Source organism: Haemaphysalis longicornis, unplaced genomic scaffold (assembly GCF_048455015.1).
Source record: "Haemaphysalis longicornis isolate Haplotype H1 unplaced genomic scaffold, Haemaphysalis longicornis Haplotype H1 scaffold_1, whole genome shotgun sequence".
In the NCBI taxonomy this organism is placed as follows: domain Eukaryota; kingdom Metazoa; phylum Arthropoda; class Arachnida; order Ixodida; family Ixodidae; genus Haemaphysalis; species Haemaphysalis longicornis.
This window is the reverse complement of record NW_027526203.1, coordinates 356,065,392-356,079,368: the sequence shown is the minus strand read 5'-3', so window position 1 is coordinate 356,079,368 and position 13,977 is coordinate 356,065,392. Positions and strand designations below refer to the sequence as shown.

General features: G+C 45.1%; 1 protein-coding gene across 6 annotated transcripts in view; it reads right to left on the bottom strand.

The window, feature by feature from the left end:
- The window catches only part of LOC144154952 (uncharacterized), a 69,949-nt gene that overhangs the window by 18,403 nt on the left and 37,569 nt on the right, over positions 1–13,977 (bottom strand). For all 6 annotated transcript variants that reach the window (XM_077686097.1, XM_077686102.1, XM_077686098.1 and 3 more), the window contains 4 exons: positions 3,826–4,011; positions 3,307–3,521; positions 1,718–1,786; positions 1,302–1,447 (listed from right to left, as the gene is read on the bottom strand). In XM_077686097.1, the coding sequence (XP_077542223.1) occupies positions 1,302–1,447; positions 1,718–1,786; positions 3,307–3,521; positions 3,826–4,011 (616 nt within the window). The remainder of the gene's footprint in view (positions 1–1,301; positions 1,448–1,717; positions 1,787–3,306; positions 3,522–3,825; positions 4,012–13,977) is intronic.

The following is a 13,977-nucleotide window of genomic DNA, read 5'->3' as shown; positions in this document are numbered from 1 at the left end:
GCGTGTTAGAATGAGTACCAGCCGAAACAGCACTCGCAATTGCTTATCAATATCGGTAAGGCAAGGCAACTATAATTGCACGTTTGCATGAGGGTAGCATCAAAAATTGCGCAGCCTGCAATAATGCCAAAATGACATAAAAAATGCCACTGAGGTTTATCTTGTCATGCACACTACAGCAACGCGGCACAAGCGTGCGCGCCCCTTTACCGCTCGATTCTCGGCCGTAGCATCAACAGACATGAACAATAGCAGTGACATTGTGTCACTGCTATTATAATTGTGTGGTGATGTTCTGCTTGCCCTTGAGAACTCCGCATCAACACTGGAGAATGGAGCCGCGGCTGCAAAAGCAAGCGGCTCCATTCGGGATGGTTTTGGCTGGTGCCAGCTGCGCACCCCCCTGTATTCAAGTGACCATGCAATCTGCTTTCTTGTACAGATAAAAGGATTCCTGCTCCATGACAGGCTCTCAATAAACATTTTTTAAATTTTTTCTAAGTTTTTGTGACTTGAGTTTGGAGGTGTGGCTGTACATGGTTTGCCATGCAGTATGCTGCAACTTGAAGGTGACGAGAGCCATCCTAGCAGGATAACATATGTTCTTACACCCATCAACCGCTTGTCCTACAATGAACACTTTTGACCTTTTTTTTTTTCCTTTTTCCAGTCGCGAAAATCAGGTGCAGGTCAGAGTCAAGGGCTTGTTAGATTCGAGTAAATGTGGTAGCAAGATAATGCAGAACACGACAAATACACGCTAATTTATTTTTTAAGTTTACTTTGACCCTAAAATATACTGTTCTGCATTGATTTCAACTGCGCAAGTTTCACGTGAGATTTTTCCCTGGTCTCCAAGAGTTCATTCAACTGAATGGCTACACTTGGTCAAGTTTGTGTGTGTGCGCTGGGGGTGTGTCCATGTGCATGAGTGAGCCAGCATGCAAGAGAGAGAGATGCACGAAAATGGGTATCGCTGCCTCACACATTTTTCGGCAAGACATATTGGATCCCAAAATGTGAAGGCTGAAAGAGGACTGGCGGGGCACATAAAGTGTTCTTTATTTTTTAATGCCAATAAGAAAGGCACCAGAGAATTCTAAATAAACATACCAGCCATTTTTGTTGTCTGTGCATTTTCAAAAAGACACAAATTACACCTTCTAAGGTTTACCCAAGATAGTGCCTCACTACCACCAGTATTTACAAATTCTTCAGTTGCAATTACAACCGTGTGTTTGGCCAAATCTGTGAGCGGGGGCTGAACCCTACCCAGTGCTATGCTAGCAGGTGGCGCTCACCAATTTTTGGCCGAAATGCATTGGGATTCCTTTCGAGGCAGGCCCCTATGGCCTTCTGCCGTTCTTCCTCATGCTCCAGGTTGTTGAAACAGTTGTTGCAGTTGCAGCTGTGGCAGAACTCCCCATTGGCAAAGCAGTCACAGTACCTGCACACAGGCATTGCAAAAGACCGTGAGCAATCTACTCGGCTCTACCGCAATCAAGAGCCTGAACTTGGTGCTTTGACTTACCGGCTGCAGCTGCCAATAACTAACAAAAGAAAGACATACGTATGACCTTACTCATTAAAAGGTGTTAGAAAAGTAGGAAGAACATAAACCAAGTCTACTAACAAGTAATTGCCAACAGGAGCTGCAAAAAAAAAAAAAAAAGCATGTGGGTGAGGAAAAAGAAACAATACAACAGGGATCACTTACAACTTCAGGCACTGGGATTTCGTACAGTTGCAGGGCTTTCGGGGTCGCGAGTTGTCCTCAAAGGACGTCCTGAAACAAGTAATGCCACGTTCACTCAGTTGCAGCACAGGGGTATCAATCAAAATGAGCTCTCATCTTTCATAAACTAAGGGCGTGAAAAAATTCTGTAGCAAGGCAGCTAAAATGCCACAAGGACAAACTGTGTGAGGTGCTGATTACTGATCCAGTGCAAGTGCAAGTAGCTATCAAGCCACACATTTGCAGCTTTTTTTGGCAGGCTACAGTGAACTAGAATAGGGGGAGTGAAGCGAGCGGTGTGGGCCGTGCCTTGAGAGAGCTGTCACAACCGAAGGAGTCAGTAGCGCCGGTGCTGCTGTCGCCCACTCTTCCAGCGGCATGTCTGCTCAAGTGGCTCTGTTGGTGAGCTGGTGAGATTGGACTGCGTTCCTAGATAGATTTTATACCAGGCTGAAGTTCACAGAAAAGGGACTCGGTAAACACAGGACAGAAGAAAACGACGGGACAAGCTGGTCCCGTCGGGACCAGCTAGTCCCGTCATTTTCTTTTTAGTCATGTGTTTACCACTGGTTTTTATTCCATTCAAACATGTACCAACTAGCCCAGTCCAACGCCTGGGTGACTAATTTTGTTGGACGTAACTCAAAGAATTTTGGTAACGTTATGTCGAACAGAAGTTTAATTTTTGACTATGGGTTACCTCGGATGCAACTCAAAACAGTTGATAAAAGTTCAGTTAGACGCAACTTTAATTTTCATTTTTTTGGGTTCCGTTGCACATATTACGTAGCTCTAATTTCCATTTTAGGTTACACCAGACGTAACTCAAGACACTGGGTTAAAGTTCCATCAAGACACTGGGTTAAAGTTATTTTCATTTTGGGTTCTGTCAGACGTAACTCTAGTTTCGATTTCAGGTCACGCTGAACGTAACTCTAATTTCAATTTCACGTCACGTCGGACGTAACTCAAGACATTCATCGGTCTATCGGATGTATATTAGACACTAAGTTTCTGTTTAGCCATTTGTTCCCTGTGCCTCTTGTTCTGTTTTTGTGAACAACCAGTTTTGAAGCTAATTTCATCACGAAACAAGGTCTCTTTCAATGCATGCCTGTACACGGTTATCTTGGATTATCTGAAATTGAAACCAGTTTCTTTCATTCAGCGGAGAGCTGATGGTGCACGTCCGTGAGTTCGAAGCCAAGTTTAAACCACTGCTACGATCTGGACCACAAACAAAAAAAGCCTTGAAACATTGCCGGAACTCAATGATTAAACTGCACGGCATTGTCAATCGACATATCAATACTAGATCGGTTAAACCCTAAGAGCACCGGCGTAGGGCCTTCACGGCGGCTGCGTAGGGCCCTGCCTGGCACGGGCAGGTACTGTGTTGCGACCGCATACCTGCCACAGCTGGAAGAGCTGTCGACTGCAGCGCCGCCGCTACTGGCTGCACGGCGTGCGTCAGCCGGAGAGGCCCAGTCGTTTCACGGTCCATATTCTAGTTCACTGTAACCAGACTACACGCGGCAAGTAGTGCAGACAATCTATGAAAATGCACACACCCGTTGATGTGGTGGGCCTTGGGCGGCGGAGGAGCCAGCGGTGGCTCCCGGTGGTCAGGCCCAGCCGAGACACTAGCCGTGGTGGGTGCGGTGGAAGCGGCAGAAGTAGCAGCAGCTATGGGCACGAAGCCTCCAGAGGGGCCCAGCAAGTTTCCCGTCTGGAACACCACTCGTGATGTGCCCGTCGAAGGGGATGGCTGCGTGCTCTGCTGAAACTGGACAAAACAAGACACCAGCCTCCTCAGGCACTCAACACCTACGTTCTAAAGTCTCAATGACTCGAAAGAAAGGAGAAGAATCAACCACCCTAACTCTGCTAGAGAGGCCTCCAAGTGCGCAGTAGTTGGCAAGTCCACCGTGAATGGCGCATAGCGTGTTCTCTTTAGCTGCTTATTTCACATAAACTAAGGCTCTAGACTTGTTGAATGGTCAAGTGGTCTAGCATCCACACGCTACCACAGGGTCAGCCAAGTGGTCCTGCTTCACCAAGAGGCCTGCAACCTGCCTGCAGATGTTTACCTGGGCAACATACTGGGCGGGCACCACGACAAAGGCATTTTGCATGGGCCCTCCTCCAGCAGAAATGAGCGTAGCGGTGGGAAGGCTGCCCAGCTGACCAGTCGGCAGCGATGGCCGCACCGACGCAGATGCCGCTGGAATCAGGACGCGGTGTGCTGACGACACGGGCACCGCTGCTGTGGCTCCCTGCACAACATCAGGGGTCCAGTTTGCACCCAAAACCAACACGGGACACTGCTACCATGCTGAAACATTTGGAACGCAGCCGCAGGCAGAGAAAGCGACATGCCAGCTCAGGCATGGCTTTGCACCCATCCAATTATCAGTACACAATGGCACAGGAACTGGTGACAACGTTGATTATTCTGCGGAAAAAGGCTTTTTATCTCCGGCATTTTGAGGACTTTAACGTTGAGATTTCGGTGCATGTTAAAGATCCCCAGGTGGTCAAAATTAATCCGGAGCCCTCCACTACGGCGCACCCCATCGACTGTGTAGTGTCGGTGCATTAAACTCTACAATCAATCAATCAGGACCAAAGACTGAACAAAAAATGAAACATTGTTTCTGCAGAACTGCTCTTGGGCATGGTCTCAGCCAACAGTACCAAGAAATGATCATTATCAACGCGGTAAGATTGCCACAACTTAACACCTTAACAATTTTGAACGCACTCCACTGACAAATGCAGTGGGCCTCAAAGGGTGAGACAGCCCAAACAGATCTGGGAACAGTTTTTCGAGCAGCGAAATTTGGATTCTGGAGGAGAATAACCTAGATTTGGAGTAGTTCATGGCATTGAATACGTCATCTTAGGAGCCTACAAAAATAAATTTGCAGCAACTTTAGGGGAGAAGTACCCTTTTGAATCAGTTTGGAATATACATAACACTGAAATAAAATTTAGAGAAAGTGTTTTTAACAGAGTACCACAAGGTACAAACTGCATGCCCTTCTTGCAAACTTCTTCGACTGTACTGAGGCTGTATGCATAGACAAAGTGAAATGCCGCAAAAAATTTAACTGAAAAATGCGGTATTCATAACATGTGTGTTTTTACCATTTGAATGCTGAAATTATTATTTTGCATTGCACGAACGAGTGTAGAGCCTAGGCAAAAATTGGACAAAGCTAGGTGGCGGTCGTAGCACCCATAGAGTTTCTTAGTAGGTATACTAGAGAGGAAAACTGCACCTGGGAATCAATGCCGTCGAGGGGGGCTTCTGCTTGGCACGAAAATCGGATTCTTAAGTGGTTTTTGGGATTTGCTTTCTTCACTATGCATTGAAACGTCTACGAGCTAAGAGGTAGCCGAAATCCCCCCTCTTCTGCGGTAGCTGTGAGCTGTGGCAACGGTGTGTTCGGTGAAAGAGCAGGCAGTGCGTGATCGCACTTAAGGGGAGACACTGCTCTTAAAAAAACTTTTTTAATTTTTAAGTAAACTCGGTGAAACTTGTCAGTCTTGCTGCTTTTCCTCCACTAATTTCAAATATGGCATTATTTTTTTTGTTGGTCAATTAGGTCCCGAGATAATTAGAGGTAATTACCCATTTTTGGAGGAACAATAGACAAAACTGTGTTGGTAAGAAAACTGTAATCTTTACATTTTCTAATACTATGAACACTGGTGAGTGCAATAAGACGATTAGTTTTTTGATGCGTCGCTTGGAACTAATTTTACAGCTCGTTAAACCTTGGTGGCAACACTGGCAAGGAGCCATTTTGAGTGCCAACTTCAAACACTGAAGTTTAATGAGCGGCAAAATCAGTTCCAAGCAATGAATAAAAAAACTGATTGTCTTATTGCACTCACCAGGGTTCATAGTGTTGGAAAATTTAAAGATTACAGTTTTCTGACCAACACAGTTTTGTCTATTGTTCCTCCAAAAATGGTTAATTACCACTAATTATTTCAGGACCTAATTGACCAACTAAGAAAATAATGCCATATTTGAAATCAGTGGGGGGAAAGCAGCAAGACTGACAAGTTTCACAGAGTTTACTTAAAAATTAAAAGAAATAGTTTTAAGAGGGGTGTCCCCCCTTAATGTTGGTAATGCCGGAGTCAAAGGACAGTATGACTAAGTGGATAATGCCGCTGCAAAAGCTGTAGCTGACAAAAAACCAAATACACTAAAACCAAATACAATAAAACAAGAAGACAAATACGACAGATATGGACGCCTGTATCCGTCCTACCTCGTCTTCGTCCACAACTGTTTAACGCCACATTTTCTTTTTTCTTCAAGTATGAACCAACTTTTTCAGCAACAAGTTTTGTTAAACTGTGGCTGACGGTCGGTGTACCGGTTCACCACGAAGGCGCCGTTTTCATAGGTAGGCTCAAAACATTTCCAAGCTCTCCAAACAACCTAGTATTTGAAATATTTGTTAACTTAATAAAATAAGTCTCTAATGAGTTTCCCCCAAAATATTAACATTTTTGTTAACTACAAGCTTGGCCTGCAGAATAGTAGGCACAACCGTTCTGGCAAAAATACGCTTTACTGCCATTTTCTTCAGCTTTAAAACAGCCTGCTTTATTTTCCACTCACATAATAAAACACCATTCTTTGCGATTTTGTGGCACTGTGTTCGAATATACGGCCACTAAAAACGTTTCAATCCAAGCCAATGACGAAACTAAGGTGAGCGCACGGTATAATGGTGGCCCATGATGACACAGACAGCCTTGACATGAGCCGCATAGATGCTAGCACCAGATTCCTCTCTAGTGTATATAGTAAGAAACTTCATGGTAGCACCATTTACCCAATCATAATTTCAGTAACATTGCTTATGTTTAGCCACCTCACCTTTAGCATCAAATTTCACTCCACATATATTAACTATTATTGCTTGCGTAATCAGTCTTGCTGTAAATTGCACATGCCCAAACATGTCGCAGTGATGCAGTGCGCACCGCATAATTGGGCGTGTCGATTCTTCAATTCCCGAGACTCGCGAGCTCACTGTCGAACAAACCAATAGCTGAACGTTTTATAATATCGCAATGAGTCAGTCCAAAAGTTCACTTCACGAACCGCGACCGGAGACGCATGCACCGTATTTCACGCTGAAATACGAGCCACGGCGAAGTCATTGGCACCATGTTGTTCCCAATGGACAACATCTTTGGACAACAGATAAAACGACCATGCGGAAATCCAACTGACTGCGCAACCCTAAACCAGGGAAAATGTTGGCGAAGCGCACTGAGCGCTTATACAGTGTTCTAGAAGGTTTTCTAGTTCACTGTACTTAACTATGCAGCAGCCGCTTCGCCCAGTGGCCATGGTTTTTGTTGCCGTAGCGACGCCCAGTCAGGACAGCCGTTTTAGCAAACGCAGTCGGAGAGCCAAGCATGCTTCAGAAGCTATCATTTGCTTCGTTTCAGTCCTTTCTTTTCTGTTGTTTATGCGGTAGCGAGTAAGTGACGATAAGAGCGGCGACCAGAAGGCAGAAGACGAGGGTTCAGTTGACCTAGCAATAATGGCAATACCAAGATGATCACCCAGTCCTCGCAAAGAACAGCACCACTTGGGATGCTTGCGATGCTGTCAACTCGACTTTTTCCCCTACCGAATCTGATAGGAGCGTCGAACTGCTTCCCTTTGAGGCTGTTTCGGAGCAGTTTGGCGCAATTTTTGCAATTTTCATGTTTTTGGAGCAGCCTTGTGCAGGAATACGGCATTGTATTAAAACTGCGCAATGTATGCAGCTGTCTCACCCCTGGGCCTCTAGACCTCTCACGAGTGTTCCGTTACAGCCTCCACATTTCACTACACAGAGCAAGTCGGGCTTGTTCACGAATTGGGTCCTCAATAGCGCACTTTGTACGGAACAGTATTGGGGCAGCTCTGCAATAGTGATATCAGTTGGTTGAAAATGGCTAAAGATGCAAAACGCAAGAACTGCTAACATTCCCACAAGTTTCCACATTGCCCCACAGCTTCAAGTTAGTCTCCAACATTCATTTCATGGTATGGCAAAGAAAGTGACACTCAAGCTAGCCAGTAATGCTCAAATATCTTGGCACAGCAGTGCAGTTTGCTTTGTTATTGCCAGGCGGCAATGCATCTGATTTTTTTCTGAAGGGCCGTGGTATCTAAAGTAAGCAAACACGGCGTCATGCTCACGCGATGAGAACTCGGCATCCATCTCACATATCTTCAGCTTCCACTGTTGATTTTGTTGATAAAAGCGGCAGTACAGAGTCGGAATGCGACTTTACAAGCTCGGATTTCAGCTCGAGTGAGTATTCACGTGATGATCAGCCTGGAACATCAAGTGGGGCTCGAAGGCGAGTATTGGTTTGGGTTTCAATTGGCTCTCAATTCAATTACGCTCGATATATGTGCTTGCTGGTTTATATCTGTTCGCTAGGGTGTCAACCCCCCATGGTGGTGATCTCCAGCCACCAGCACAGAAGCGGATCGAGTTTTCGCTGAGACGAGAGCCTGGCATGTACCTGGGCGACGACGTAGCCATGGCCTTGAGAAGTAGGACAAAGAAGTTTTTGACTTCCGTGGACTTCTTTCTTCTGTTCTTTTACAGAAGTTATTGCAACGATTTCCGATAACTCAAACAAGTACGCGTGGACACGCATTCTGGAAAAAGCGATGCATGCTCATTCAAATGGGTCATGGGAAGAAGTCACCCCCAGTGAACTGCCGAAGTTCACTGGGCTGGTGATTAACAAGGGGATCGTGAAGGTACCATGACTCAAACTGTACTGGAACGTAGGAAGTCTCTATAGCGGTCTCCTCCCATAACGCATCATGCCCCGAAAGCAATTCATAGCTTTGCTAGCACTCCTCCAAGTTGCGAACTTGGATGACCAGAACCAACAGTCAAAAGGAAAGCTGCGGTACCTGTGGTGGCTTCTTGAGCACATCAACCAAGTGTCAGCAAAGCCCTTCCAGCCCGATTGAGCTCTTTCTGTGGATGAGCGCATGGTAAAATCAAAAGGCAGGTCTGGCATTCGGCAATACCTAAAAGATAAGGTGACAAAATGGGGATACAAGCTGTGGGTGCTAGCTGACCCTGACACGGGATACACTGCGCAGTTCAGTGTCTACACTGGCCGCCGTCAGCAGCCAGGGCTTCATGGCTTGGCTTTTGATGTAGTGTGCGAGCTGTGTTCCATATAGCTTGATCACGGATATAAAATTTTTATGGACAATTTTTGCACTTCAACACACCTGTTTGGTTACCTCATTGGCCGTAAAACATTGGCTTGTGAAACAACGCACAAAGATCGCCAAGGATTTCCTAAAGAACTGAAGGAGGTACATTGGGAAAAAAAAAAAAAAAAAAAAGCTAAACGTGGGGACATTAGATGGATGAAAGATGGCAAAATCCTTAACCTTTAAAGGCCAACTGCATTCAAATTTCACCTTGACCTAATTTATTTTTAATGCGTAGTAAGTACCCCCAAATCAGCTGGGACACGAGTGGTAGCCCCGTGAAATGCCTCATTAATCAGTCAGAAGCATTTAAAAAAGCTCCGCGGCAGACCACGCTGCACCTGCCGGCGGATCGTGTAAACAGCTGTGACACACCTGTGACGTTCCAGCCGACAGGGGCGTTATTCCTCTGGCCAGCCACGCACCTGGAGAACTGGTCGAGCTATGCTGCGCACGCTTCACCCATTTGCTGCCCCGTGTTCGCGTAGAGCTTGCACACAGACTTTCCCCTGAGTGGCTGACCGTTCGCCCGCTCACTGGACGGCTGCAACGTCACTGCATGGCCACGCTCTCCTTGGTTTCAGTTTCAAAATCGCTGATTTTTGCTGACTGCTTGCGGCATCCACGCGCGTATTTCAGTTGTTGTATTTTGCATGTTGCTTTCTTTTTAAGCACACTATACGGATATGGGGTTTTAAAGAGGTCGAAATTTTTAGTGCAGTTGGCCTTTAACCCTTTGAGGGTCGAATTTTTTTTGAAAAAAACTTTCCCTGGTGGTTAAATTAGTTTATTGCGGATTTGGAACGTACAAAATGTCTAAAGTCTAGAATAAATGGTAAAAAATTATCAGGAACGGTATTTTGGGGTCAGCATCACTTAGAACTGAAAAATGTTCAATAGTATTTCAGAGTGTGGTATTCCTTGAAACACGGGTCTACGCACAGTGCCTTATCGCAGTCTGCACGCATAAAACACGTGTCCGAAAATGAGCTGTCTTCTTCCGAAGAAAGACTGTCTTCCGATTCAGACTCGGTGAAAGGAGAGAGTCAGAAGAGTCATCGCGGTCGGTGTCATCCGAACGGGCAGTTCGTTGGGCCATATCGCCGCTTTGCCGTGCATCTGAAGAACTCAAAGGCAACTCAGTAAACGAGGAGAGCGAGAATAACTCGTGCGCGCCGGTGATAAACAAGCTAATAGCAGCACCAATATAGATAGAAATCAACTTCCGCAGCCCCCGCAACGGAGTCTCCGAGTAGGTTACTTCAGTTCCAAGCAAGGAGGGGCAAGAATACCTAGTGAACGTGGGTAATAAACAAGATAAGAGCAGCGCCAATATAGATCGAAATCAACTTCCGCCGCCCCTGATAGCGAGCGCCGATCAAGTTTCGCGCGCCTCCGATGCGATCACGTGGCGAAACTGAAACCACGAAACGCGTTGACACGTACAGAAGCCGTAACGCGCCGAAGCCAGAGAGTTCTGTTTTTCACCGCAAGAAGGTAGCGCAATCAAATTTCAAACACTTCTTGTAAGTCCCAGGAGGTGGCAGCACCTCCCAGGGAGCATGCATCGTTAATATGGCGCGAAATTTCAAACGGATGCTCAAAATCGTACCCATACGGCAAAGACCTTGCGGGACGGAAAACCACCGTAGTACACGTACGGCGAAAACCCTCAAAGGGTTAATGGAAAGATCGGTGCGTTGTAAATTTGATCAGCCCCATCCCCACTGCCAACGAGAAAGTGGTTGCAAAAAGATGAGTGAGGAGTGGAAACACTTAGGCTCAGGTATCTGTGTCCAAGCCTTTGCTTATTGACGAATACAACACCGGAATGCTGGGAAGATATAAGTCGGATCAAATGGTTGGTTATTACGATGTCCTGATGCAAAGTGTGCAGGGATGGAAGACCCTACTTTTTCATTGAATAGACACTGACTGTGTTTTGTTCTTTTCAAAGCACATTGTCCATCACACCCGGAGATCCTTGAGCTCGCTCAAAAAGTCAGGTATGATCATCTGGCTTTTACAGAAGAGATTTTTTACTTAGATGGCAAACAAGCTCGCCCTCCTCCACCACCCACTGGAAAATGCGCGGACCACGAACCACAAAAAGTCGAAAAATGTAAGAACTGCAAGCTGTGCTATGAACGTGTTTTGCGATACTTGCAAAGTGCACCTGTGTCTCACCTCCGTACAGAACTGCTTCGCCGAGCAGCACACACAGCCAACCTAGACAAGTTCTAGGCAAGGGACCAAGTTCTGGTCCCTAGTGCCAAGGAGCTCACACACACACACAAAAAAATATGTTTATGCCTAGCCACACCAAACTTTCATGATCAAGAAACAAAGCATTGTGACACATTTTGTATATCCTGAAATAATTTTATTGTTTCTGAATATTTATGTTAACGCTTTTAACTTTTTCTGCAGTTTCTGTTCCGAAATTATTATTTTGTGTTTTTTCATGGTGTTATGTGCTATGTTAAAGTAAAACATTGTATTGTATGTCCAAGAACATATAATTACCTGCATTTTGGTATATGCTAAAGCAGGATGGTGCTTTTGCTTTATGTGATAAAAAATTTGTACCGGCACCTCTCTTTTTCATCACTTTTTCCGGTGGTCCCGAAAGAGTGAAGTTAAGAAGGTTCGAATAACAACAGACTTATCCTTCCCCTCAAACAAAAAATGTTCACTTACATAAAAAACAATGCAAGGACCCAACAAACACGCAAGGTGAGGACACAACAAACAGGCACTGTCTTCAAAAAACTCCACTCACCGTGTGTGTGTGTTCAAGAATGCATATGCACGTGCCTTTTGTGTTTAGGGGAAATAGACTATTCGCGGAAACTCACACTATAGTGCATCATTGAGGCATAGGAACATATTGGGTGAGGAACATGTATAGACACCCATGGAGCCAGAAACACCCCCCCCCCCCCCCCCCCCACACACACACACAATATATTGTGTGCATGTGTGCACATGTTGTGTGACTTGAACCAAGCATTAAAATCACGAGCTTCACAGCATGAAAGCTCATGAATTACCAACTAGCTGGAACCCTCACGCCATTAAAATAGGAAAACTTATAGCAGCAACAAAGTAAATAACAATTACTAATAGTGGCAAAAACCAGCTCACCATTTTTACAGTTAGGTCGATTGGTTAATTGGTTAAGTAATTGGCTAAGTGAAAACAATCAAGCAAGTTACTTGAGGCAAAAGTGTTAATCGGAGAGTTGTGACTGTCCACAAATATGCATAACATCTCTTGTGAGAATTCCTCGAACAGGAGGAACTTATGGATTTATGGTGCTCAAAAGAAACTGCAAAGAATGGTGCATATCCTTCAAAGCAATAAAAACTTTTCACAAGAAGAAAATATCACAGGGGATTCTGCATTCATTGGTTTTGTTGTTTTACAGACTACATTCAGAATTGAACCATTTTTGCTGGAATCACTCATTAAAAAGTTTGCTATTTTATCTTAGATAATCAAAGTATAAAAAATATGATGAGATGGTCCACTACACTGAGAATGATTCATGTACTTTGATGACGGAATCTTTTTGTAATCGTAATGCTCGATTCTAATTACATGAAGGTGCCTATATATACACACGCATATGCTCTAAAGCCTTATGCCAAAAGACAAGAGGAATTTCCCCACAAACCTCTTTGCAGTATACTTCTAGCACTGCACAACCACATTGCTTGGATGAATGCAAAAGACTGCCTTTTTATTTCTAAATTTTTGGGACCTGAGTAAAGTGCAGCCATAAAGAAAACTGTGCCCAGTACATCTCACACCGTGGCAAAGTGCAAGGAAATGTGAAGCACTTCTCTCGCGGAAATCTTCACCATGAAAAAAGCAGAAGCTATCTGCACTATGCCAAACCCTCTTTTTTTCACTGGCTGGCTCAATGAATGATAGACCTGGAGTCATACTCTAGGGGGAAGTTTTGAGCTCCACAGATCTCAGAAACACAGCTCGCAGTGCCAGATATTGGGCCCTTCAGAAATAGAGGGGGACAGGGAAGGAGGAGAGAACACATGCTTTCAAACTGTTAGGGTCCCATCCTGCACACATCCCGTTATGAAAGAAGGAACTGTGCTCAAGGTCACACCGAGAAAATAAACAAAAAAAAAAAGAGCTTGACCGGTGAGCTGTCATAGCAGCTGTGTGTCCCATAGGCCCGAAAAAATCCCACTGAAGTGGCAGCTATTCCTGAGAAGGTACTCACGGCAATCAACAGCGCCTAACCGAACGGTGCATTGTACAACTACCAGATGAAGACCAGGGTCAAAAAGCTTTGCGACATAATCGATATCAAGAAAATAACTGGCACGCCAGTCAAGGTTACAGTGCTTTCTAACTGTACATACATCCCATTCATTATCGGTTTCCACAGGCCTCTCTGAACTGTTTTACAGTAATCCCTCGTTAACTCGAACTCGGATATCTCAAAATATTGGTGAAGTCGAAACTTCTTTTCGCTGTGCATTTATCTCCCACAGGCGCCATTATTTGCTCCCCTTTATCTCGAAACGCTTCTTCGGGGGACCGCAGATACCTTGAAATGTTGATAGAGGGGACACAAAGCAAAGTCCGCTACAGACAGCTAATAAGGTCTCGTTCTAACGCTTAGCTCACCTACGTACTGAACGCGGTCGTGAACAGCACATTTCTGCTGTATGAGGCCGATGTTCCTGTTACCGGAATGCTGTCCGATGCCTACATTGTTGATAGAGCTGTGGACGATGCAGCTGATCATGAAGACGAACAGGATCCCCGAGAAGGGCCTACAATGACCGAAACTTTCTGTCATTGTAGGTACTTCTCGAGGCTACATTCTACCTTGTTGCAAAGCAGGTGCAGCAACTTTGTTGGCAACAAAGATGCTGCGCCTGCTTCGCAACAAGTTAGAATTTAGTTGTGGCGACCAACAGTTGATGCA